This window comes from Balaenoptera ricei, chromosome 15, assembly GCF_028023285.1.
Source record: "Balaenoptera ricei isolate mBalRic1 chromosome 15, mBalRic1.hap2, whole genome shotgun sequence".
In the NCBI taxonomy this organism is placed as follows: Eukaryota; Metazoa; Chordata; class Mammalia; order Artiodactyla; family Balaenopteridae; genus Balaenoptera; species Balaenoptera ricei.
Window position 1 is genome coordinate 1098588 of NC_082653.1, and position 26403 is coordinate 1124990.

Below are 26403 nucleotides of genomic sequence, written 5' to 3' on the forward strand. Positions count from 1 at the left end.
AATCTTCTCAAAGATTTTATTGATATCATCCTATATATTTAGTAGTTGTATAATTTTCTTTTTAAATTTAGGTATTTCGATGATCTGAAACTAATTTTTATGTTAGGTGTGAGAAAAAGTGCTCTTTTTTTTTTCCCCCACACCTGATACCTTTTATTGAGTAAGTGGTCCATCATTTTCCTACTGGGGACATATTAAGTGGACAAAAACAAAAGCAAATATATGTATTTTTTTTACTTTTTTTTTTTTTTAAGTTTTTTGGCTGTGCCACGTGGCATGTGGGATCTTTGTTCCCCTACCAGGGATTGAACCTGCACCCCCTGCAGTGGAAGCACGGAGTCTTAACCACTGGACCTCCAGGGAAGTGCAGGATGATCTTATATTGTTCAAAGAAAAGATACTGCAAAAGAGATGAACAGCACTCCATAGATGTCTGAGCTCTGACAGAATGAGCGATTCAGAGCCTGATGGAAGAAAACTGTGCCTAAATCACAGGCCTTTCCTTAAACCACGTGGTTCCTATACAGAAAACAACCACTGGTTGAGATGGGGGTAAGGGTGAGAGGTGGGTACAGTAATTATTTTGAGCCTGCAAAAATAATTCTTCTAAAGACCACCTATTCTATGATACCATTTATAGGAAATGCCCAGGGCTGGCAAACCCATAGGGACAGAAAGAAGTTTAGTGGGTAGGGAGGGCTAATGGGTATGGGATTCTTTGGGGTGATGAAAATGTTCGAAAACTGATTGTGGTGATGGGATGTGAATACACTACCACTGAAGAGCACACTTTAAAAGGCTGAACCCACGTGGCATGTGCATTCTAGCTCATCATTGGCCAGTGTTGTCGAGTGCATTGATTACAGGAGCCCTGCCGGTTCTAGGAGGAACCGTGCACCACGTGTATTTATTTACCTGACTGAGTTCTCACCTACGTACACACTGCCTTGTCACACCTGTATTTGGGGGCCGCTGTCTCACCTGTCTACTGTGCGGGCGCACTGCAGGCCTCGTGTCCCGAGAAGGGGGGGACCGCACGGCACCCCGTGGATACGTGGACTCGTGGTGAAGCGTTCCCTGGAGAGGCGCCTCTTGCATGCGCCCTGATACCCGACCAGGCCCCGGGCGGCCCCGCGGACACTCGACCCGGGTGGTCTGGCCCCTCAGGCACTGGACTCGGACGGCCTGGCCCCGCGCCCCGCGCCCCGCAGCCTCGCCGCCCGACCCCCGCGCCCCCGACCTACGCGCGCAGCTCGGGAGGGGGCGCCGCGGCGGGGGCGGGGCGGGCGGTTGGTGCGGCCGGGCCGCGGGGCGGGGCCGCGGGCAGGGGCGGGGCCACGCCGGGGAGGGGCTGCCGTTGTGGGCGGGCGGCGCAGGCGCGCTGCGGCCGGCGGTTTCCGCGCTCCCGCCCGCCCGGCCGGCCTGGCCCCGCCGGCCCGCCCACGCGCCCCACGCCGTTGGCGCCGGCATGTCGGGCCCCGGGCAGCGGGAGCCGCCGCAGGCGGGCGGGCCGGCGGGCCCCGAGGGCGCGGACGCGGCGCCGGGCGAGGCGGGGCTGAGCGTCGCGACCACCGACCTGAGCCTCGTGGAGATGACCGAGGTCGAGTACACGCAGCTGCAGCAAATCCTCTACTCGCACATGGAGGCGGTGGCGACCGACGGCGAGCTCGAGACGCGCCTCAACTCGGCCTTCCTGGCGGCGGCGGCGCCGGGCGCGGCGGCGGGCGGCTTCGCGGCGGCGGGGGGCGCGGCGGCGGCGGGCGCGCAGCCCGTGTACCCGGTGCTGTGCCCGCCTGCGCTGGCCGATGGCGGCTTCGCGGGCGCCAACCAGTGCCTGGGCCACATCGACTTCCAGGAGCTGCGCATGATGCTGCTGAGCGAGGCGGGCGCGCCCCCCGCCGCCGAGAAGACGCCGGGCGCAGACGGCCCGGGCGCCGGCGCACCCCGGCCCAAGGCGCCCGACGGCGCCGGCAAGGAGAACGTGGAGGGCGCGCCTGAGGCGCGGGCCAAATCGGCAGTGCGCGTCCGCCTGGAGGACCGCTTCAACAGCATCCCCGCCGAGCCCCCGCCAGCCCCGCGCGGCGCGGATCCCCCCGAGACCGGCATGGCGCTCAACAAGTGGGTGCATCCCCCAGGGAGCGGGCCCGGCTGGGTCAGGGTGTAGCCCAGGGTCCTCTGCAGAGACCACCAGCCTGGGTCCGGGTGTAACCAGGGTCCTCTGCAGAGAGGCACCAGCCTGGGTCCGGGTGTAAACCAGGGTTCTGTGCAGAGAAGCACCAGCCGGGGTCCGGGTGTAAACCAGGGTCCTGTGCAGAGGCCACCAGCCTGGGTCCGGGTGTAACCAGGGTCCTCTGCAGGGAGGCACTAGCCTGGGTCCGGGTGTAGACCAGGGTCCTGTGCAGAGGCCAGCGGCCTCACTGCAGCTTGCATCTTAACAGGGAGCAGACCTCAGTGGGTCTGGAGACTGAGCTGGAAGTTTGTGTGCTCTGCGCAAGCATAGCAAGCAGATGTTAAGTACACACCCTGCAGCATTACCTTTGTGGTGTGCACTCTGCGTCTGCATGTGGAAGAGAGATGAGATAAGTGCACACGTGTTCTTGAGGAACAAAGGTTTTGCCCCCAAATCACCCACCTAAATGTCAGGCGAGACCTCTGCTTCTCCCTCTGCTGACTCAGGTTGAGGCTGACCTCTCCTGCACAGATGCGTCCCCTGGGAGGAAAGACGTCGTGCTGTGAGGCTTTGAGTGTAAAATGCAGCTTCATCCTTCCTCCAGACTGCCAGCCCATAAGTGATCTCGCAGCAACAACTCTCTCGGAGAGGAGTAGCCTGTCTGCTAGGGTGTCTCCTCAGCTTTCTGTCTGTCCCCACCCTGTAGTTTTCCCCATTTTGCCCATAGTCGTCAGATTTTGGAGGATGGCCAAAAACACAGAGATTGGTGTCAGAAGTGTGATGGGAAGGGAGGTGTAACTAAAAGGTGACACACAGCCACACCTTCCAGTGTGAGGAAGAAAGTTTGAACTTGTCCCCTACAACACTAGCTGATAATTGTTTTGTAGAGATTTCCATGATGGGGGGCATTCATGGTAACAGATTCGAGTTCCTATCTAGAAAATCAAATGTTAACCATTAGAGTGTGATAGTTAGTGATTGTGGTGTTTCAGGAAACTTACCTGCCACATACTCTTCATGTGTTTCTGGGTTTCTTTTGTCTTGGCAGTTTGGTAACTCTTATTCGCCATCCATCTGAATTAATGAATGTTCCTCTTCATCAGCAACAAAACAAATGTACAACATTAGTGAAAAATAAAACTGCTGCAGCAACTACTGCTCTGCAATTTACATACCCTCTGTTTACTGCAAATAGTTGCTCTACTAGTGGAAATTCTAACCTTTCACAAACACAGGTAGGGAAAATGATTTGCGAAGCTTTGCTCTTTTGTATTAAATGGATAAATTGTATTTTAGTTAGGTCCCAAGGATTTTTTTTTTCTTTCATTGAGCTCAATAACTTTTTATTTTATTATTATTTTTTTTTAATGCTATTCTTCTCTGCTTACATTCTTTTTTTTTTTTATGTATGTATGTATGTATGTATGGCTTTGTTGGGTCTTCGTTTCTGTGCGAGGGCTTTCTCTAGTTGTGGCAAGCGGGGGCCTCTCACTATCGCGGCCTCTCGTTGCCGAGCACAGACTCCAGACGCGCAGGCTCAGTAATTGTGGCTCATGGGCCGAGTTGCTCCGCGGCATGTGGGATCTTCCCAGACCAAGGCTCGAACCCGTGTGCCCTGCATTGGCAGGCAGATTCTCAACCACTGAGCCACCAGGGAAGCCCTCAATAACTTTTTAAAATCGAGAGTATTTATGTGGTTCGGGGATATTTAAAAATCCTTAGTGCACCTAAACTTCTTCAAGTTCATGTGAATAGCTTTGACGTTACTTCTATTAAAGTGCATTTTATTTGTGCGTAGAAAGGAGATTGTCACCTGTTGATAAAGTTCCTGTTGCTTCATATTTTTCCAGAGTTCTAGTAACTCTTGTTCTGTACTTGAAGCTACCAAGCATCAGGATGTTGGATTGCCGAGAGCATTTTCTTTCTGTTATCAGCAAGAAATTGAATCCACCAAACAGACTTTGGGTAGTAGAAACAAAGCTTTGCCTGAGCAAGTTTGGATTAAAGTAGGAGGTAAGCGATAAAACAGAAGCTGGCAGGTGCTTTCTCCTCCTGCCTGATGTCTTTGCCCCTTTTTTTTTTTTGGCCATGGGTTGGGGAGGGGAGAGAGGTGGTTTATAAACAAATGAAACGATCTGGGAAGTCTGCTTGCATCTTAGGAATCCTTCCGTCCCTCTGCCCAGTCACCTCACTTTGAACATCCTTGCGAATTTTGAACATCACGTTTATACTTGGCCTGGAGACGTTGAGTTTAGGGGCTGCTTTTTCTTAACAGTAACCTCCTTAAACAGAAAAATGATAGACTTAGGTACATTTTCGTTACCTTCAAGTTACTGACAGCACTTTTAGGGTTTTTTTTTTTTTCTCTTATTTCATACTTCATGAGTGAGGCAGGAGTCTGAAATCCGCTCAGAGCTTTAGGGGACGATCTGCAGATGGGCAAAGGATTGAATTGGGAGCAAGAGGCCATAAGGTGATACAGAAAGTTTTAGAAATAAAGAAACTTCTGAAGGCAAACTTTGCTTACCCCTGACGTTAACCTTCAATCCGTTTTTCCTGGAAAACATTCTTTTTCGAGTTATCCAACAATAACACAGCTTACACTCAGCTTTTCAAGAGCTGATAAAGACAGGGTAGGGATGGAGCTCTCCTTCTTTCTCCCACGCCAGTGATTAATTTTCCCTTGTTCTTATGACATTGCTCGCGAAAGTATACGTTAACATTTGTAAGGTATAAAGGTTAATATTAAAATAGTCCCTGTACTGACTACTCAGCTGAAGAACCAAAATATTACCAATACTTGTGAATTCCTCTCTATGTCTTTTGAAAAGTTATCACTATTCTGAAATTTGTATTAAGTGATTCTTTCGCTGTAGAGGGTTTGGCTTTGTACGGTACCTCGGGAATGCACATCACCACAGGTACTAATTAGACGCCTGCGGTACTTTGATAGAAATTGGACATATTTCTGTAGCACAGGTCAAAGCTGTGATGTGATTACTCCTTTTGTGGGGGGAATCTCACTTGTAAGGTGAGGGCATGTCTAATCCTAAACCACTTAGGTTTTGTCCTCTTCTGAGCATTGCAGTTAGAATATCAATTGTCGTATTAGAATAATTGCATATCAAGAAAATCTTTTGGAGAAAATATTTCTAGGTTTTTTTTTCCCCCATTCTGAATATCAGAAAAGTCAAACAACTTCTTGGTTTTTTTATTCATAGATGACAGTTAAAAGGTCTGTTGATTTAAAAGGGGGACTTTTGACAAGCTGTATTGATTACATAATACCTGGGGTGTTTTAATTTAGTTTACATTCAGCTTTACAGTTTGAAACCTAGGGCCTTGTGCCAACCGTTCCTATGGAATTTTGGAGTGCTTCCTGTTCAGTTCTGTGTGCTCCTTACCCATTCATGTTTATATCTTGGATCGAAAATACCAAAAAATATATTCAGCATTCACGAGGGTAAGTTTAGAAGAACAAAAAAATTAAAATACCACTTTTTCCTTCTTTTGCAAAGAAGAAGCGCTATGTAAACAAGCAATAAATAAGAGGAGTCGGAGTAGGATGCGTCAGTTGGACACAGGCATAGAACGAAGAGCCCTTGGAGAGCTCCAGAATGTGGGTGAAGCCGCCACAGCAGCGCAGGGCGCTTGGCAGTCGGTGGAGTCGTCCCAGGCCACCCTCGGGGAGCAGACCCAGAGTGGGCCCCAGGGGGGCAGGTCCCAGCGCAGGGAGAGGCACAACCGCATGGAAAGAGATAGAAGGTAATGCGTGGAGTCGGTGGTATACAGTTGTCTTAGACGCCAAGCTGATGACCGTCAGTGGTGGTAACGGGCACCTTTTTGTAGAAAACAATGGTGTAGCCATTTCTGTGTTCAAGGGAGGGAAAGCTGGCAAGAGTCAATGGTCACCTTGCTTTGCTAGGTGGATGGGGGTACCCAAGACCACCCCCAGGTTTGATGATTCATTAGGAGGACTCATGGCTTTGATTTATTTTGGACAAAGAACCCAGCAAAGTCAGCAGAGGTGCATGGGGAGAGGTCTAGGGGCCCCAGGCGCCAGCTCCCCAGAACACTTCCCAGTGGAGCCACTCAGGATGCCTGTCACCCCCCAGCACTGATGACATGTTCCCGGACAGCAAAGCTCCTTAGAGACTCGGGGCCCTGAATCCTACTGGGGGCAGGTCGTGGGGGTGGGGGGGGGGCATTCCTTACCTGGCATGCGGCCAAATCCCAGACGCCCAGAAGGAAAGCTGGTGTTTAGCATAAGCCAGTGACCAATGGTGGGGGGAACCCCCCCGAAATCTAAGTTCCCAGGTGCTGGCCGGGGCAGCCTTCCTGGGAGGGAGTCCGCCTGCACGCTGGGTTACTCAGTTTTGCTTGGTTCTTTTAAGGATATTGAAGAAGGAGGAAGTTACAGCTTATGTAAGCTGTTTTATCTGTGGATTTTATTTGTGCTGTTCTGTGTAGAAGCAAAAGATGGTTAATTTTTCTGTTATAGCTGGGTACGGGATGATTCCCTAACATATAATTAATTAACTTAGTCATTTATTGAGTACTTTGTACCAGTTTCTGTTTTAGGCTCAGGAAATAGAGCATTGAGCAAGACAAATATTCATCTCTGAACCTACAGTGTTGAGCAGTGGAAACTTATTTATTTAAAGGGATATATTAAAGCTAGGCAGCTAGATACCTTTCCTAAGGATGTGTCCGCACACACACGCCAAGTGAAGGGCATCACTGAACTCACCGTGAATTATAACGGGCATTGTTTATATTTATTTAATAAACATTTACTGAATACCTACCATCTGAAAAAAAGCCTTATACGTACTATGTGTTGACAGTAAAAGTTTTAATTCTTACTCTACCATTTCCTAGTTTAACAACCTCCTACACATTCTTTACCTCTCCATCTGAGTCTCTTGTCTATAAAATAGGGATATTACCTACTGCGTAGATGGGACACAAGAATTAAACAAGCTGAAATGCAGCGTCTGGCCCGGTGCCTGCACTTACAGAGCATCTAGTGAATTCCTGCTCTTGTTACCTTACAAAGTTTGCTCTAAAGTTCCGAGTGTACAGGTGGGGAAATAGAAACAAGGACTGTATTATCTGAATGTAATGCGTAAAAGTTAAAAATGGTCTAAGGCTCCAGTTGTGATGTAAGTCATCCCTAAAAAGACCGGGTTTGGGGATATTAACAGGCTGGTAGTCTGTGGTCCTTTATGAACTGGGGCCCCTTGGAGAATCAAAGCTGTGAATCCTAGCTTCTGTGACTTCCTTGGCACCTGGAGGGCAGGTGAGTGAAAGAATGTCCTGCCCAGAAGAAACACACACACAATTTTGCTTCCAATTTCAGGGGGTTTGGGTCCATCCTTGGTCTAGAGACTTGGACCTGGTCCTTGCTCCTGGCCCAGGAGAAGTAAACGGGAAAGTTTCCAGGGAGCGCAACTGGGCTTAGTGGGCCGCTGAGGGGGGGCTGGCCGCTGTAGAGGGGAGCCCCGAGGTGGGGGGCTGCCCTTCGTACGCTCTCAGTGGCCAGGCCGCGAGCTGATTCTTCAAGACACACAGACACCTGCTTTATTCCTTTGTTCTGCTTCAGCTTCTCTATGTGATTACTTTGGGTTTTGACTGTAGGCGCAGAATCCGCATTTGTTGTGATGAGTTGAATCTTTTAGTCCCGTTCTGCAACGCCGAGACCGATAAGGCAACGACTCTGCAGTGGACCACAGCGTTCCTGAAATATATTCAGGAAAGACATGGAGATTCTCTTAAAAAGGTTAGTATCTGGGCCAGGAGATTTTCAGAATCCTGTAAAGGTGTCAGTGTTGTTTTTTATATCCTTTTTCCTCTAAGATGTCCCAAACTGTCCTTTGTTTCGTGGAACCAAATGTCAGATGCTGAGTCCGGTGTGAATAATGCCCCGCTCCTCACTTAATCAAGGTACTAACTGCAGCCTGGATGTGTGGTCAGCCAGCAGTTAGGCACCCGCCTGTGCAGTGGATTGTTTGGGGGCTTAAAGGGGTTTCAGAGACCTGCCTGTAGGATATGATTTTTTTTTTTCCCCCTCAGAAGATGTGAAAGGGATAAAGCACAAACAGAAAAAAAAAGAGGCAATTAAATGTCAAATAAACAGTCTGGATTTCAAACACGGTTCAGAAGGCAGAGAAGAGAAACGCTGCGGCCTGGGGGATTGGGGGCGACTCGGGGGCTCGGGCATCTCAGTTCCTTAGTACAGGCAGCTCGACCTTGACCCTGTCTGTTTGGGCTGAGGAGCCATTGATTCCCTGCAGGCCAGCTGGGCTCCCAGTGGGAGCGGATGCTGGTTGAGTGAGGGTCCCACCTGCCTCCTCCTTGGGGGTTCAGATGAGAGAACATCCCCTGCATTGGCTTCTGTGCTCTGCCTTGGGGGGACCTTGGGTCCAGGTACCGGCCTCAGAACTCGGGGGATCAGGGCGCGTGGGATGAGGCCTTAGCGAAGAGCACCCTGGCTTTGCTGCTGGCCCCGGCTGTCGTGTGGTCGCTGCCGTTGACGGCAGCACGAGCCTGATTAGAGAACCGAGCTGAGGTTGGCACTATAAACGTGGAACCTTTTTAAAAAGAACCTTCCGTATCTAGATCCTGGGGGAGCGGCTGGCCGAGCGCCCCAGGCTGCCTGGAATGAGGCCCCTTGGGCTGAGTGTAAGAGTTTGTCCTCTCCGTTTCCCTTTTCTGTGCCCATGTGCATTTCCACCTTGTGTGTTTCGTAATTTCATCAAGTTCCTTATTTTCATTGTATATTTAATTGCCTTTTAAAGCAATACCTGTGTCAAGTTTGTGCTGCTTGGATCATTTATGGTTATTTATAATGTGGTTACTCTTTAACATTAGTTTTTAGTGATAGACTTGGTCTATTGTAATAAAATAAAGCTTTTATATTTTAAAAAATGATTTAGTGGTTGGCTCTGTGTACCTAATAGTGGTAAATTATTATTTATATGATTCATTCAAATATGATGAAGGTGTTTACAATAAAAAACCTTAACTGTCACTATCTATACTCAAAGATTAAATAGGTTTAAAAGCTTATGGACATTAATTTTTATGTGTATTAGGCTTTCTGATTATTTCTGAAATTCAGTTACATTGAATTTGTAGATTGTTTCTGGGTCGGATTACAAGACCCATCAAGAAACAGGCTGAAGTGATGTCAGTAGCAATTTGGGGGGGAATTAGAATGTAGGTAGCTTAAACCCTTGTGTCCTTCCTGTTTCCGTAGTGACTTTCCCCCTCTTACTTGCATGAACATTTTTGTTCTTAAAGATGTGATACACAAAAGTCTTCAGTGATTTTCCTAAATTATTTCAGTACACATCTCATCCCACAGGTCTGTTCCGACTGTAACCAGGCTTCTGTCCCAGACACTGGGGGCACCTTGAATAAGACAGAGACCCCATGGGCTGGAGGGAAGCGGCTAACAGGTCGAGGGTGAATGGACCACCTCCATCCCGGTGTGGGGTCTGGTTGACATACTGCAAAGAGACTCCAGGAGGAGAGGTTGGGGGTGGGCAGGAGTGGAGACACAGACCCTGGTCAGAGGCCGCAGCCGCCCTGCTGAGACTGGCCAGGGCCCGCGGTGCTGGATGTAGGGCTGCTGGGCAGAGGAATTGGGGACCACGGTGGGGCGTCTGGCTGGAGCAGCTGGGCGGGCGGCGCTGTTTGCTGAGACGGGAAGACGTGTGGAGAAGCAGGATGGGGTGGGGCGGAGTCCACGTTCTGTGTCCGACGGGCTAGGTTTTCAGTGCCCAGGAGGCGTCAGGTGGAGAAGTTGAGAAGGTAAACGAGTCTGCAAGCAGGTGGTTCCCTTTGTTTTATTTTTCTAATGAGCACGGAGTTCACTGAACACCTGTCCTCCCCTCACCTAGTCTGAGCCGTCAACATTTACCGTGTTTAACATGCACATGCACAGCACAATTTCAGACAATGACAGATGTCATGACCCTTCACCTCTAAATATTTACGCCTGCGTCTCCCACGTAACGCCAGTGCCGTTTTCACACCTCACAAGGTCGATAGTCGTTCTCTTATACCATCTACTACCCAGTCCGTATTCCCATGTCCCCCAGATGTTCTAAAGGTGACTTTTATGGCTGCGTTCTTTTCCAAACCAGCACCCAGCCATGCTTCTGCATTGTGTTCAGTGACGTTTTTCTGTCTGTAAGCTATAGCAGTCCTCCCTACCCCGCAGTTTCTATTACGACACTGAGATTTTGAAGAGATTGGGCCAGACAGGTGCCTGTAGAACCCTGGATTTAGATGATTCGTTGTATTTATTTATGGTAATTAAAAATTTTTATATAATTTTAAACTTGCAGAAAAATTCCAAGACGAGTGCTAAGAGCTCCTTGTGTGCCCACCCAGAACCCTCAGTTGTTCACATTTTGCCCCATTTGTTCTGTCTCACACAGTCTAAACCATTTGATGGTAAACTGTGGGCACCATGCCCCTTGATACCCAAACACTTCACCCAAACACTTCAGTCTGTGATTTTAAAGAATATTACATTATCTTACATAACCAGAATACAATGGCCAAAATCAGGACACTTAACCTTGGTGTAATACTCTTATCTAATTCAAATTTTGCCTCTTGTCCCAATAACATCCTCTACACCATTTTCCCCGGTCCAGCACCAATCCAGGATCACTGGCGACACAGTTGTTGTGAGGTGACATTTTGGGGTCGTGACCTTGAACCCTAGCCAGGCTCGGGGGCTGCGGGGCAGTCTCTCACTCTGTGCTTCCCTCTCCTCTGTCCTGTCACCATCACAGTCATTGGGCAGGACAGTGGCGCTGCCCCCCTGCTTTGTCTTCCCTCCTCCACCTGAAGTTGGGCTGGGGGCCGCCCCGCACCCACTTTTCCTTGCACACCAGCCCCAGTTATAAGGTGCAGCTGTACTGTTACTTCTCCCTTTCCTGTGCAGTAGGAACTCTGTCCTTTTTATTTTAAATTTATTTTATTGACGTATAGTTGATTTACAATGTTGTGTTAATTTCTGCTGTAGAGCCAAGTGACTCAGTTGTACATAAATATATATATATATATATATATATATATATATATACACACACACACGTATATATCTACATACATTCTTTTTCATATTCTTTTCCATTATGGTTTATCACAGGATATTGAATATAGTTCCCCGTGCTATACAGGGAACTGTAACCTTGTATAGGGTTAGGACCTTGTTGTCTATCCATCCTATATATGGTAGTTTGCATCTGCTAATCCCAAGCTACCACTCCATCAATCCCCCACCCCCATGGCAACCACCAGTCTGTTCTCTATGTCTGTGAGTCTGTTTCTGTTTTGTAGATAAGACTGTTCTTTTTAAGAACAGCATTTTATCTATTTCTCACATTTATTTATCACATTCTGATCAGTGAAGATGGCAGTTTTTAAAAACTTGTTGAGACTTCCATTGTGACTTCTTATGTGGTCAATTTTTTAAAATTCTGTGTTTATTTGGAAAGGACGTGTGTTCTCTGGCGAATTCTGTATGTTTATTAGGTTGAGGTTATGAACTGTGGTTCAGGCCTTTCCTGTCCTCTCTTGTCTGTCAGACCTGTTGTTCTGAGAGCCCCCGTGGCATCTCCCACCGCGACTGGCCTTGTCCCGTCTCTGTGGGGCTCAGCGTGGCTGAGTGTCGGGGGCACACCCTCCCACCTGGGCCCCGAGGTTTGTCACCCCTTTTGGTTTCATTAACCCTTTGCCTTTAATTCTCTCGTCTCTCTGTACAGATGACACCAGTTTTCTTCCTCTTCCTTACTTCCTGGTATAATTTCTTGACATGTAATTGGAACGATCTTTCTTTTTCCTACTAAAAATAGTTTTTATTATTGGCCTTCTTCTATTTACAAATCTAATGTGAATATCCAACTTTGACCAGACGTCATCTCAAGGTGTCTGATGAGTTGTAAAAATCCCTTAAAACTCAGCTATTTCACTTAAGTTTCATTGAAATAGACGCTAATTGAGAGAGCAGAGTAACAATTACTAGCTTACCTTTGACGCAGTCAAGGGCGGGAGATGTCCACTTGTCTCCCTCTTTCACGGTCACCCCAAGTGCCCATGAACTGAGTCCCAGGGACCTCGTGAGAGTCTAGATTGAGCTACACCTTAACGCCATTGCTGGCAGAACTATTCAAAATAAAGGTGGGTGCCCAGGGCTATCCTCCTCATTTTATGATGATTGTTTAGAAAATCTCTTGAAGTACTTTCTTACATCTGAGAGATGATTATTTTCTTCCTTCTGACTTCTATTTAGTTATTCTCAAAGGTAAATTCTACCTTCTCAAATATAGGCAAATATTTTATAGTTGGGCTTTGGGTGTCAGAATATAGAAACCAATATATCAAACCATGGTTCATCTTACATTGCATTAAGACCCGTTGAAAATCTTTTAAATTTTGGGAAGGAAATTAGAATGTATTTATGTGCAGATATAGCTTCTGAGCATAGGCAGTTGTTGCAAATGGCAGATGGCCTCGGTTGGGATGCCACTTAGCGTGTGTACAGGTGGAGTGCTCCAGCCATTCCAGATGACTCAGAAGTCAGAGCAGTGGCAGCAGAGAGAGCGCTTATACTTCCCTTCCTGGACACAAATTAAATATAAACCTATTATAGTCCAGCAACAAAGAGACAGCACAATTCAAAAATGGGCAAAGGACTTGAATAGACATTTCTCCACAGAAGATAAGCAAATGGCCAATAAGCACATGAAAAGATGCTCAACATCACTAATGATCGGGGAAATGCAAATCAAGAGCACTTTAATGGATGTGAGATACCATTTCACACCCATTAGCTGTGGCTATTACAAAACAAAATAACAAGTGTTGGTGAGGATGTGGAGAAATTGCAACCCTTGGGATTGCTGGTGGGAATGTAAAATGGTGCAGCTGGTGGTTCCTCAAAAAGTTAAACGTAGAATTACCATATGATCCAAAAGAATAGAAATTACCCAAAAGAATAGAAAGCAGGGACTTAAACAGATATTTGTATACCAGTGTTCATAGCCGCATTATTCACAGTCACCGAAAGGTAGAAACAATCCAAGTGGTGGAAACAGTCCAATCAACAGACGAATGGATAAGCAGAATGTCTGTAGAGCCAATGGATTACTATTCAGCCATGAAAAGGAATGAAGTTCTGACACATGCCTCACAATATGGATGGACCTCCAAAACAGGATGCTGACCGGGTAAAGGCAGACACAAAAAGACAAATACTGTATGATTCCACTTACATGAAGTACCTAGAGTCATCAGATTCATAAAGTCAAAAAGTAGAATGGCGGGTGCCAGAGACTAGGGGAGGCAGATGGATGGAGGGTACATGTTTAACAGGGACAGAGTTTCAGTTTGGGGAGATGAGAAAGTGCTGGAAATAGATAGTGGTGATGTTTACACAACATTGTGACTGTACTTAAGCCACTGAATTGTACACTTACAAATGGTAAAAAATGGCAAATTTTATGTTACATATATTTTACCACAATAAAAATATATAAACTTAGACTTAATTGTGTAAGAATGCTATGCTTTAAAAAAAAAAAAAAACTTACAGAAATGTATACATGCACAAAAACGGAGAGACTAAAATAATGAACTTCCGTGTCCAATAACTCAGCTTCAGGCGTAACTTTGTTTCACCTATACATCCCCATCCTCCCACCGTCACTGAATTATTTTAAAGCATTTCCAGATGTCATATCATTTTCATTCACAAATGTATCTCTAAAAAGAAAAGGGCTGTTTAAAAGCACAACCACATCATCATCATCTTCCTTAATCTCCATCCCTGTCCAGATTTCTCTGCTTGGCTCACAACTGTCTTTTTACTGTTGACTTACTTAAATCAGTATCCAAACACTGCATTGGGTTCATAGCTCTTAAATATCTTTTAATCTGTTATGGCTCCCCTTTCCTATTTTCCTTGCTGTTTGTTTATTGATGAGGCTGAATGTTACTGAACCAAATTTGGGTCCACTTGCCTGCGCACAGTAAAGCCAATTTGCTGACACCGGTTGCGGTGAAAAGAAGTGCAGCGTTTGTTGCAGGTGCCAAACAAGGAGTCTGGGCAGCTAATGCTCAAAAGACCTGAACTTCTTGTTTGGCACCTGCAATAAATGCTGCACTTTCTTTCACCACAACCCAGTGTCAGTAGATTGACCTTACTGTGCGCGGGTGAGTGGACCCAAATTCAGTTCGGTAACAATTTTTGGTGACCCAGATGGGATTTCCAGCCCATCTGGGGTGCCAAAAATTGTTACCGAACTGAACTTGGGTCCGCTTGCCCATGCACAGTATTACATGTCATGATTAGTTATACTCTGTGACAACTTCAGCAGAGAATTTTTTTCCATATAATGTTTTTTGTGTAATTTAATATACTAAATAATCTTCATTAGTTTAATATTTCTCTCTGAGATGCCTCAGGAGCCCTTTGGAAAACAAAGTCAGCTAGAGAAGGAAACTTACAACTTGTTGTCAAAAGCAGCTCAATATTCCAGGAAAACTTTGCTCTCTTAACAGAGAGAGAAAACCACTTCCAGTCTGCACCAGCTTACTTTTAATAGCAAAGTTCATTTACTTAATTAAATTCAATCTAATATGAGCCAATCTTGACCCCATGCAAAACTCTTTTCTTAAGACTCCTTTTCTACAAACCTTTCATCACTTTCTGTATCTATATTAGTTTGTCCCTTATTTTTTCCCCATCCAGAAACAACCAGCTCTGGAACAAAATTATTCTCCCTTTTTTCCCTTAACAAAGATATTTCCATTCTTTATACCTTCTCTCACTGACAATGTATATCCTACTTTCTTTACACACTGAAATGCTTCCCTTATTACTTTTAGTAGTTTAATTACATATGTATTACAATTTTTAACCCTTAAAAACTTTAATCTCTACTGAAAACCAAGAAGCAAGTAATTGAACTTTTACTTTATATCAACATGTTTTGATTGGCAAACTTATGAACACACCTCTAAAAACATACGTTTTCCTATAGCACAGTTTTTCTCTTTAATGTGGTACAAGACATGTGTCTAATAAACCCAAACATCTTTAGTTGTTTTTCTCTCTCATAAGAAGACAGGAGGTGAACTTAGACTTGTCTAGTGATCAGTGTTAATGCTCAAAAATCTGAACTCCTTGTTTGGTGCCTGCAATAAACGTTGCACTATCCTTCACCACAACCTGGTGTCAGTAGATTGTCTTTACTGTGTGTGGGTGAATGGACCCGATTTGGTTTGGTGACAGTTTTTGTGACTGAGATGGATCTTGTTCAGCAGCTGCCTGAGCACCTTCGTCTCAGGGGCAGCCCCAAGACCTTGCTACCAACCAGCCATCCTTGGCCCACAGCGCTTTTGATTTTTGTGGTAAAAGAAACAAGGCACTCGCATTGGCAGGTTGAGATGTCTTTGGTAAGTAATGGAGCTCATGTGTGGTGACACCAGAGTATTCTTCCCTATCACATTGACTTCTATAGCAGAATATTGGTTGGGATTTTCCCTTTTGGACCAAGGCTTGGTAATTTGGCTTTTTTTTTTTTTAATGAATTTATTTATTTATTTTTGGCTGCATTGGGTCTTCGTTGCTGCATGTGGCTTTCTCTAGTTGTGGCGAGTGAGGGCTACTCTTCTTTGCAGTGCGCGAGCTTCTCATTGCAGCAGCTTCTCTTGTTGCGGAGTTCGGGCTCTAGGCGCGTGGGCTTCAGTAGTTGTGGCACGTGGGCTCAGTAGTTGTGGCTCGAGGGCTCTAGAGCACAGGCTCAGTAGTTGTGGCACATGGGCTTAGCTGCTCCGCGGCCTGTGGGATCTTCCCAGACCAGGGCTTGAACCCGTGTCCCTTGTATTGGCAGGCAGATTCTTAACCATTGCACCACCAGGAAAGCCTGGTCATTTGGCTTTGTCTCTGATGGGGCATTCGTTGGGAATTTCCCTTTTTGGGACTAGGGAACTTCGACCCTGAGAGACTGTTTTCCATTGCATTGGTTTGTTTGTTGGCTTGATATTTGACAACACCGGCCATGAATAATTAAGAAATGAGTGATCAGAGCTCTGTTCCGTCTTGTAGCCTAGGGTGTATTTTACCAAACTGGTATATGTTCAGCTATGCTCCTATAAAAAGAAAAATGTTTTTTCTAACACCACATGGCGACAACTTTCTTCAGACTCTGGAGAAAATTGGTTAAGATGAAACTCTTTTGAAATTCCAAACCTGGTTCTTTTTTGCCTATGCAGTTAGAGAAAGCTGGCTTAAATATTTTCTCAGAATTCTGACCCTCAGAGAACAAAAATATTACTAGGAGAAAGCTTGAAGCCATAACTCTTATCATGTCTTTGAAATGCAAACACAACCCACATTGCCTGAGACTTCAGCCTGGGTTAATTAGTAGAACTTCAAATCAAAAGGAAAAAAGGGGAAAGAGCCTTTTTAAACTCAAGTAGGTAAATTTAACTTGTTCCAACTGTTATAAAGTTTTACATTTGCTGGGTGAGTTGCCATGACACGTGAGGTCATGATTTCCTATCTTTTCATTTGCATTTTGTTTGTTATTAAAACAGGAACCCTCATTTGGGAACTTGAGGGAATTGTTGGACTTCACTCTTTGTTTTTGTCCTGCGGGAATTAGATTTTGTTCTTTGTGTGTGTGTGTGTGTGTGTGTGTGTGTGTGTGTGTGTTTGTGTGCATTTGTCTTGTGTGTAAGTGTGCTGGTATTGGAACTCAAGCTTATTTCCTGAATGCAGCCCCTTGGGGTGCATTCTCTAGAACTGGACCACTTTCAGTCACAAACAAATAAAGTGTAAAAAAATGATTTTCCTTTGTAACATGGCCTGGCCATAATAGACTCCATAGATTCAGGAAAGAAGTTGCCTGTTAATGGATCCTTAAATTATGCTACTATTATGCAGTTAGGGCTGTTTTACAATAGAGGGGGAAAATGGGATAAAATTTATAAACTAATAAGTTTTGTATTGAAATATAAGCTATGAGATCTCTGGATGGATGGATGGATGGACGTCTGTATATAATATTGTCATAAGTAATAGAGATAAATGGGATAAAAGCTTTCAGGTGAGCTCTTCAGGAATAATCGTGTATTAGTTTTTCCAGATTTTTGGTAACTTGAAACTTTAGTTTTGCTAAATTAAGTTATATGATGGAAATTCATTAAAGGTCTAAGTCATTTTTCATTAAGATAAAATACTGGAACATTGATTGCTAGAGAAGTCCGAATTTACCTTCTCTTGTCTTCTTATGAGAGAGAAAAAAAACTAAAGATGTTTGGGCTTATTAGATATATGTCTTGTACCACATTAAAGAGAAAAATTGTATTATAGGAAAATGTATGCTTTTAGAGGTTATAGAATGTGTTCATAAGTTTGCCAATCAAAACATGATGATATAAAGAACAGTTCAATTACTTGCTTCTTGGTTTTCAGTAGAGATTAAAGTTTTTAAGGATTAAAAATTGTAATACATATGTAATTAAGTTACTAAAAGTAATAAGGGAAGAATTTCAGTGTGTAAAGAAAGTGGGATAGGTGCTTCCCCAGCGGTCCAGTGGTTAAGACTCCGCACTTCCACTGCAGGGGGCAAGAGTTTGATCCCTGGTCAGGGAACTAAGATCCCGCATGTCATGTGGTGTAGCCAAAAAAGAATAGAAATATCTTTGTTAAGGGAAAAAAGGGAGAATATTTTGTCCCAAAGCTGGTTGTTACTGGATAGAGGAAAAATAAGGGACAAACTAATATGGATACAGAAAGTGATGGGAGGTTTGTGGAAAAGGAACCTTAAGGAAAGAGTTTTGCATGGGGTCAAGATTGGCTCATATTAGATTGAATTTAATTAACTAAATGAACTTCGCTATTAAAAGTAAGCTGGTGCAAGACTGGATGTGGTTTTCTGTCTCTGTTAAGAAGCAAAGTTTTCCTGGAATATTGAGCTGCTTTTGACAACAGGTTGTAAGTTTCCCTCTCTAGCTGACTTTGAGTTTTCTGAAGGGCTCCTGAGGCATCTCAGAGAGAAATATTAAACTAATGAAGATTATTTAGTATATTAAATTACACGAAATTTCCATTATATGGAAAAAAATTCTCTGCTGAAGTTGTCACAGAGTATAACTAATCATGACATGTAATGCTGCACGTGGGTGAGCGGACCCAAGCTGGGTTCAGTAACGTGAATACTGCGTCCTGCAGGACGTCCCACCTTCTGCATCTTGCAGACCCATGTCATTTGTTTCCTGGAGGCCGATGAGCTTTGGGTTGTCTGCTCGCACCTGCCTTCTCTTTTTGTGAGCTTGAGACTGACTCAACCATTAAAATTGAGGCCTTTTACAAAGTGTTTAGAGGCATAGTGGCATGAACTTGACCCGCGGCCAGCAGGGTGCCGGGGAGTTAGCTCTTGGTCTGGCCCCGTTGCCACGCCTAACACTGAGCATTCAGTGGGGCGGGGGCGGGGGACAGCAAATGCCCGTGGCGGGAGGGGTGTGTCACGGTACAGAGTGTCTGTGTGGGGTGGTAGAAAGTTCTGGAAATGGATGGTGGTGATGGGTGCACAAGAGTGTGAACATACTTAATGCCACTGAAGTGCAAACTTACAAATGGTTAAAATGGTAAAGTTTATGTCTGTGTTACCACAATGAAAATAACAAAAAAATATGTCTGCTTTTAAAAAAAATATCAGAAGGGTTTACAGTATGGTCAGGCATTTTGAGAATCTATTGGAAAACTAAATAAAAATACACGTAAAGATAACTATTTGAAACAAATGTTTGAATCCTCATTTTTATCATCTGTATCCCCTTACAGGATGTGACATACGTTTGTGAGTGACACCTTAACTATATATTTTGAAGTAGTTTAGCTCTTAATTTCAACCTTTTGTGTTTTTGAAGATAGCAGTCTTCATGTCTGTGCATATGGTACATTAATGGTCATTTCTCAACTTTAGGAATTTGAGAGTGTATTTTGCGGTAAAACTGGCAGAAGGCTAAAGTTGACCAGACCAGACTCCTTGGTGACGGGTCCCACACAGGAGAGTACAGAGTAGCCCAGCTGTGGAGATCAAGTGACTGGATGTGAACACTCATGCCTGGGAAGTAAACGCCTGTTCCTTCGTGACCCATAAACATTTCCTAGGACCCTGGAACTCAGCTCTGATAGTCTAACTCTAAAGGGACCTGATTCAGCTGATGGGACTCCAGTGGGGACTTTGAAAGCACATTTTGTAAAAATATTTATCTAAAACAAAATGCTTACCCATTAATGTCCTCTTAGACCATTTGTGGATGAAGACATCTTGACAATTAGTAAGTAATTTTTCAATTATCTGTCTGATTCCATCATGTTTTCTTAACATGATAACTTAAAAAATTAACATCCTTTGTAATTTCTTTAGTCTTAGAAGGTACATTGCTTTTTACTTATTTACATTTTAAATATGCCCCCTTAGCAACCAGAACAAGTTAAATTGTTCTTAACTGTAAGTAGTTTGGACATTTTATTTCATTTGTTTATCGCTTCCCCTTGTAATGATTTCTAGCTGCATAGAACTGTATTGCAAAATGCAGTCCTATTTTAAACCTTTTTGCTAGAAATTTTCCAGAGATCTCCTTTAAAGGTACTTTGTCCATAAATGAAATATTGTCACGGTAGATTGCTTCAATGCCCTCATTTTCATATTGAGAGTCATTCCTTTCTGTGTAATAAACTGTAGTGTTTGGAACTGAGTTTTTCAAATGAGTGGCTTTATTTATTACAATAGATAATACCAATAGACTTTAGTGCAATACAGTCACTTTCAATAAATACTGTCAATGGGAGATAGTTAAACGTTTGTACACAAAGGAGGCAGGCAAATCAGACGAGACCTTTGTATGGAAGGGATACTGTACATTAAATTCTTTATTCTTTTTGTAATACTGTGGCCAGTCATTAATCTGAAGATTTCATATATCATTTTATTGAAACGATATCTTAGCCTTTACACAAATGCCATGTAAACAAGTTGCTGAATATTTTTTTCTCTCGTGAAATTGTACAAAACTTTCTATATGTACACCCTAGATCCCTCTGAAATGTTGGGTTGACGATTTTATTACATAGGCCTGTGTCTGAGGTATGATGTTACAGCCGAATGGACCACTGTAAATACACGTGGAGACAGAACACTCTGACAGCAGCTCGATGGAGGATGCTCTCAGGGGCCAAGTGTCCAGTCGCTGCCGCTGAGGACAAGGAGGGGCAGGCCTCGCTGGGCGGCACGGCGGCGCCCAACTGTTGGTGCCAGGACGCTGCTGGTCCCCGCAGGGTCCTGGCACAGCTGGCTGCCTCAGTCGGCGTCACTTTCTCACCCGCTTCCTGAAGTTGTGTTTTAGGAGCTCCTGGGACCTGATTTGTCCCCGCCCACTCCCATCACGGCTCCTTGGCAGGCGGAGGTGTCGCAAATGCCGGGGGTCCCCTGAGCGCCAACAGCACCGGGAAGGCCAGGATCGCCAGGGAGCCCAGGCTCTCCGTGGGCCCCGTCGCGGCCGTCTTTGCTAACACCGGGCACGCCTTGTGGTCCTTGAGACAGACCAGGAAGGTGAGTGGAGACACAGAGAGAGGACATCAGTGGTGTGTCCGTTCAGCCAACCCAAGTCTTGTGTTTCTGTAGCTCGTTTCTTAACTCCGGGAGGGGCCCAGGGGAGGCGCGCTCAGGCCGGAGAACAGCGAGGGCAGAGGCCAGGGCGCGGGAGTCTGGGTTCTGTCCTAAGCAGGGCAGCTCGGACTTGAGAAGAGTCCGCTGGCGCCATGTGAGGAATGGGTCTGGGGTGAGCGAGGGGGATGCTGACGGTGATGGTGGTAACCATGCGGATGGACTAGGTGTGAGACAGAAAGCGCCCCCCCCCCAACCAGGTGGTGGGCACCTGGGCAGGTGGACGGCAGAGGAGGTCAGCAGAGGAGAAACCAGGAGCTGGGGGTGCGGGGAGGGGTGGAGTGAGCAAGGAGCTGGGCCGACAGGTGTGTGTTTGCTCCCGGGACGTGTGTGCAGATGCGGTGGCCCCGGGACAGCCCCCGAGAAGGCTCGGGATGGAACGCGGCTGGGGCTGCCCTCCTCCCTCTCGGCAAAGTATTTATATTCAACATGAAAAGTGTCAACATCCAGGGTACATGTGGGTCACTTAAGAGGAAATTCTGTTAGAATTTAACTGAAATAGATACTCGATGGCTTTAGTTGAATAGAATTTAACTGAAACTCCTGAACTAAAACAGACACAGGGCGATCTGATTAAAGGGTCGTTAAAACAGTCCCTAACCTGGCCTCTACGGGTGCTTTGTCAGGAGAAAAGTTATCCCCTCAGAAGTGGTGCCCGTGTAACGTTAGTGACAGCGGCCTCATACCTTGGAGCCCTTGGTCTCCGTCAGGCCCGTCCAGGCCCTCGCCAGCTGAGCCTTTGTCTCCTCTGTCCCCCTGGTTTCCTGTCAAGGGCAAGTGACATATGCATTTGCTTAGAAGCCCTGATTCAGGTTCAAAGACAGACTTCTGCTGCGGCGAGTGTGTGATCCTGCCTTTTTACGAGTAGGGTGCCTGCTTCCTTAGCTTTTTACTGAATCAAAACACGTTTAGAAAAGGACACACAGCAAAGTGTCGGGCTGGATGGATTTGAGAGAATGCACCCCCCACGTGACTCGCCAGCCTCAGAGCAGCGCTTCTGGACTTCTGATTTGTTCACAGTATTTATGCCTGTTCAGCAGCTGAGTGCTTACCCTGTATTCCTATGTTCAACATGATTTTTGACAAATTATCTAAGGTGTTTTAAAATGTCCCCTGAATTGTGTTCTCCACTCCTCCGCCTCCAACTGGTTGTGGTCTCCGGGAGGTGAGCTGAGGCCCCGCTACGAGGGCCCGCTTGTCGGCCTGTGCTTTGTGTGATGCTGGCTGCAGACAGCTTATCCTGAGTGATATTCTCGGAAAACTGAGCCTCTTGTCAACATAGTGACGCTCAGTGAGCCAAGCAGCATTGTTGGGCGCGCTCTGTCCTGCCTGATGGTAAAAGCAGTGGCACCAGTTTTCTTTCCGTTGGTGTTTGTCCCTCTTCCCATCGCGGACGGTAGCACACCTTCTACAAAGGATCAGGAGGCCCAGGGCCGGGCAGTCGGGGCCTCCCGTGGGGCCGGGGCTTTCCCGGCCTCCAGAGCAGGTCCCTGATCTGCTGTGTCCCAGGGGGAGATGGAAGCCCAGCAGTGACAGTGGCTTCTGCCTGAAGAACTACAGGATATATTCTCGTTTAATTCAAACAATAACCTTCGGTCGTCCCCACCCCGAGGCAGGCGCCCCAGGGAACACGCTGACCCCGCGCCTTGTGGCAGCCTCCCCTGAATTCTGCTGTGCTGTTTTTCTGAGAACCCATAAAGCGATCAATGCTATTTTTGAATTTTATTTTCAAAAGTCTTAAAGGCACTCAGATCCCTACTTGGAGAAAACCTTGTTTGGTCTTTCTTTGAGGACAACCATCCCTCCCGCAGACTGTACTGGCACAGACGGCCCAGGGACGGTCAGAACTCAGACACGTCTCCAAGACAACAGGGAGATGTCTGATGGTAAACTTGGGACGGGGTGAGAAGGTGCATTTGACACGTTTGCCCTCTAGTGTTGAAACTATTCAATCTCCCAGCGTCTTAACAGTAATGAAATGATACCTCTAATTCTGGAAGCATTTTCACCTGCTGAGGTATTTTAACTTAACCTCACAGAGGATAAAAGGAACTCACATAAGTTAAGTTTCCCTTGGAAACTTTTTTCTTAAGCTGTTTTTCAGAAACAGAAAATTATTTGGTCAATAAGTTTGGAACAAATTGCAATCACGAACTTTAAATCCTGAATTGGGGCCGTGAGGCTAGCTGCCTGGGGGCAGGCCGGCTGCAGTGGCAAACGGTTGGTTAGAATTTAAAATGAACTAAGTGTTAAAGGTCTTGTTGGAAAAGGTTAGTGGCCAGCAGCTCCCTGTCTGGGCACCAAGCATCCCTACGATGGCACCCCTGCGTGGGATCAAGATTTTCACCTCGTTTCAACTCATTCCTAGTTCTTTACAGTCCTTAAAATGGATTTTTGATTTCTAATTTTTGCCTTTTGCCACAGAAATGGTCGCACATGCCAGTTTTCATTAAGGGAAGTGCTGTTACGTACAAATGGGGCTCCTTTTCGTTCATTCCTCACATTCTTCTCAACCCTCCTCCCCCAAATGTTATTCTAACGGTATTTGAGAAAACCATCACATTTTGAAAAACGTTATCACACCCGTGGGCTTAATAAGGAATTAACCGAGCTGGGCCTGAAAGCATGAAGGGCTGTACCCGAGGCGGCTTCTAGCAATGGCTCAACCTCCCAGGGCTTTTCTAGATGAGCCCGTGGACCCAGAGGGAGGGGAGGGGAGGGGAGGGGAGGGGGCGCCCCCAGGCAGCTCAGACGTGTGTGTCAGACACAGATCGGCAAGGCCGGAAGGACCCTGGCTGAAGGGCAGATGACTTTGGGCCCATTTCCCCTCTGGGTCTCTTCCCCCACCCTGTCTCCCCAGGGGAGCCTCTCTGCGTGGCGGGGGCAGATTTCATGGCTGGGGGCTCCGGCGTGTGGCCGCCTGGTGGGTGCGCTGCACTCACCTCTGGGTCCGGGGTCTCCCAGCTCTCCGGTGGGACCGCGGTATCCAGGGGGCCCTCGAGCCCCGGGGTGACCGATGGAGCCTGGGGGCCCCGGGGGGCCGGGGGGGCCGGCGGGACCCGGCCGACCGATGGACCCCGGTGCTAAGGGCTTCCTCAAGTGCGCGGCTAGCTGTGCGATTTGCTCTTTTGGAAAACAAAGATCAGACATCTGTTCATCAGAAGTGTGTTACGTAAAGCGCGAATATACTGCCTTTCAAAGGAAGTTTGTTCATTGATTGAAAAGGGCTTTAACTGCTTTGGGTACGTGATGAATGCGGTCACGGTCCTCGGTGGCCCCAAGAGTGAATCACAGCCCTAGAAGGGAGCTCATGAACCGGAGAGGCCGAAAGATGCCCACTTGGTCTGTCAGAGCTGGAAGGGCGCGATTGTCTGACCCTCGTGGCCACTTCATTCAGCAGACATTTAGCCCATCCCCCGTGCACCAGGCACCGCGGTGAGCCCTGCGGGGAGGGGGCCCCCTCCGGTGCAGACCCCAAGGACCGCGGGCGGTGGGCCGGCCGGCAGGTGGCGGAGGGTGAGGCTGGGCGGGGCTGGGGCTGGGGGTGGGAGAGGCTGCAGCCCCAGGGGCGGAGCCGCGGGCGGGACGGGACAGGGCAGAGGGCACTCACCGCTGACCATCCCCCCACACAGCTCCCTGACGCGCTGCTCGCTGGCCTCTTTCCCCTGAAATTCACCCCGAAATCCATCATCGTATTGGGGGGCGCGCTGGCATCTCCTTGAGGCACCCCCACTGTCACACTCTGCAAAGTAACCTTGTTCATCTAGAAGAGACTTGGTCTAAACCCAGGAAAAGCCCGACACCAACAAGCACTGGCTCCAGAGAGGAGACACGTACCGGGACTCCGGGTTTCCCAGTGATACCAGGCACACCGCGCACGCCCTGGAGGCCCAGGGGGCCAGGGGGGCCTGGGACGCCGTCCACGCCGCTGGTGCCGTTGGGGCCCTGCACGCCCTTGGGACCCGGCTCCCCTCGACTGCCGGACTAGAGGGAAACAGCAGGAAGGGGTGGGTCAGGGCATGGGCTTCCCCCTCTGGGAGAAGCAGAAGGGCCGGCGGTTTCCTGACTTCTGACCAGAGCAGGCCTCTGTGATCCGCACGGCCGCCAGTGCCCCGGGGCTGGCCTGGGGGCCCCGAGGAGCCCACCGCTGCCCGGCACTCACCTCTCCTTTGGGTCCGACAGGCCCACTGGGACCCTGCAAAAGAGCAGAAGGGAAGTTGTGCGTTTTAATTACTTGCGTGTTGTTAGTTGGTGGGAATTATTTCCCCAGGAACCAGTCTAGCGGTTATTAGTTGGGGACGGAAGAGCAAAGCAAGTCATCCATGAAGCTGCTATTTGATGGCATCACAACAGCCACAGTGGTTACTCCTTTTTATTCTAGGCTGCTTTTTATATTGCTGAGATTGTATTATAGCTACTGATGTTTTTAAACTTGTTTTCCCTAAAGAGTGTTATTAGCTGCATAGTACTTTTTCTCATCCATGTTTACTTTATTCCCATTCTTTATTTTTTATTTTTTTTAACATCTTTATTGGAGTATAATTGCTTTACAATGGTGTGTTAGTTTCTGCTTTATAACAAAGTGAATCAGTTATATATATACATATATCCCATATCCCCTCCCTCTTGGCGTCTTTATTGTTACACATCTGGCGGAGCTGAGGGTCTCTGGGCCTAAGGCTCCCCCTTCTCCAGCTGTGACCTCAGGAAGCTGCCTGGCAGGGCGTGGACGGGGATTGGGCCCCAGCCAGACGGCAGACGGCCCGGGACCACTCATCCATCCGTGCCGCCGCCCTCCGCTCAGGCCGCAGCTGGTGGCCCTCCTCGAAGCCGGAGGGAGGTGGAGGGACCAGGCTTTGCGGCTCAGACAGCCTGAGTGGTAAGTCGCTGAGAGCACAGTGTGAGGGGCACTGCCCGCCTCGCAGGTAGGGGTGGAGCAGGTCGGGGGGCTGTTCCCAGGGTCCCGTGTGTCAAGGTCATCTAGGAACTCACCAAGATGAACAACACTCGCGCACACAACTGAGATCACCTCGGCTCAAGCTGGGAAAAGTTGGCTCTGGGCTACAAGGTTGTGCTGGAGACGAGGGTCCCTGGGGCTGAGCCGTTTCCATCTTCTCCAGACTCAGAGAAGGGCTCGGTCACACAACTGGAGACCCTCACCACGTGGGAGCCACGGAGATCTTTATCCCCAAACCCCCTGACTGTTCCGTTTCAGTCACCGCCCGAGGTGTGACTCTGTCGATGAACTCCATCAGGGTTTTATTCTAAACTCAACCCGAGTTTTAGCTCTGTGGAAGCAGAGTTTTCTGTAGCTCAATCTCAACTCTGGCTAATTCATGCTGGAGCACGGGAGGGGGTAGAAAACCCCACAGCTGGGCCTGGGGCCGCCTTCTGCCTTAGGGGCCGGTCAGCAGCCAGGACCTCAGCTGCGCCTCGGTCCTCAGCTCGGCCCACCCCAGCCTGGACCTG

The 26403-nt window shown here is 47.2% G+C and overlaps 2 protein-coding genes across 4 annotated transcripts in view; one reads left to right on the forward strand and one right to left on the reverse strand.

The window, feature by feature from the left end:
* The first annotated feature begins 1468 nt into the window (after positions 1-1468).
* On the forward strand, positions 1469-19615 carry TCFL5 (transcription factor like 5). Its single transcript, XM_059896795.1, is given in 7 exon segments — positions 1469-2118; positions 3219-3405; positions 4021-4183; positions 5689-5935; positions 7811-7952; positions 19189-19277; positions 19279-19615. Coding segments are annotated over 7 exon segments (1509 nt in total). The 3' UTR covers positions 19310-19615.
* Positions 19616-20050: 435 nt separating this feature from the next.
* COL9A3 (collagen type IX alpha 3 chain) overlaps positions 20051-26403 on the reverse strand; it is a 31057-nt gene continuing 24704 nt past the window's right edge. For 2 of the 3 annotated variants that reach the window (XM_059896573.1, XM_059896572.1), the window contains exons 33-38: positions 25097-25129; positions 24772-24918; positions 24545-24599; positions 23877-24059; positions 21621-21698; positions 20051-20801 (exon numbers count right to left, since the gene is read on the reverse strand). In XM_059896573.1, the coding sequence (XP_059752556.1) occupies positions 20611-20801; positions 21621-21698; positions 23877-24059; positions 24545-24599; positions 24772-24918; positions 25097-25129 (687 nt within the window). In that variant the 3' untranslated portion in view covers positions 20051-20610. Of the gene's footprint in view, positions 20802-21620; positions 21699-23876; positions 24060-24544; positions 24600-24771; positions 24919-25096; positions 25130-26403 lie in introns of those variants that run through there. The other variant, XM_059896574.1, reaches the window with a different exon arrangement.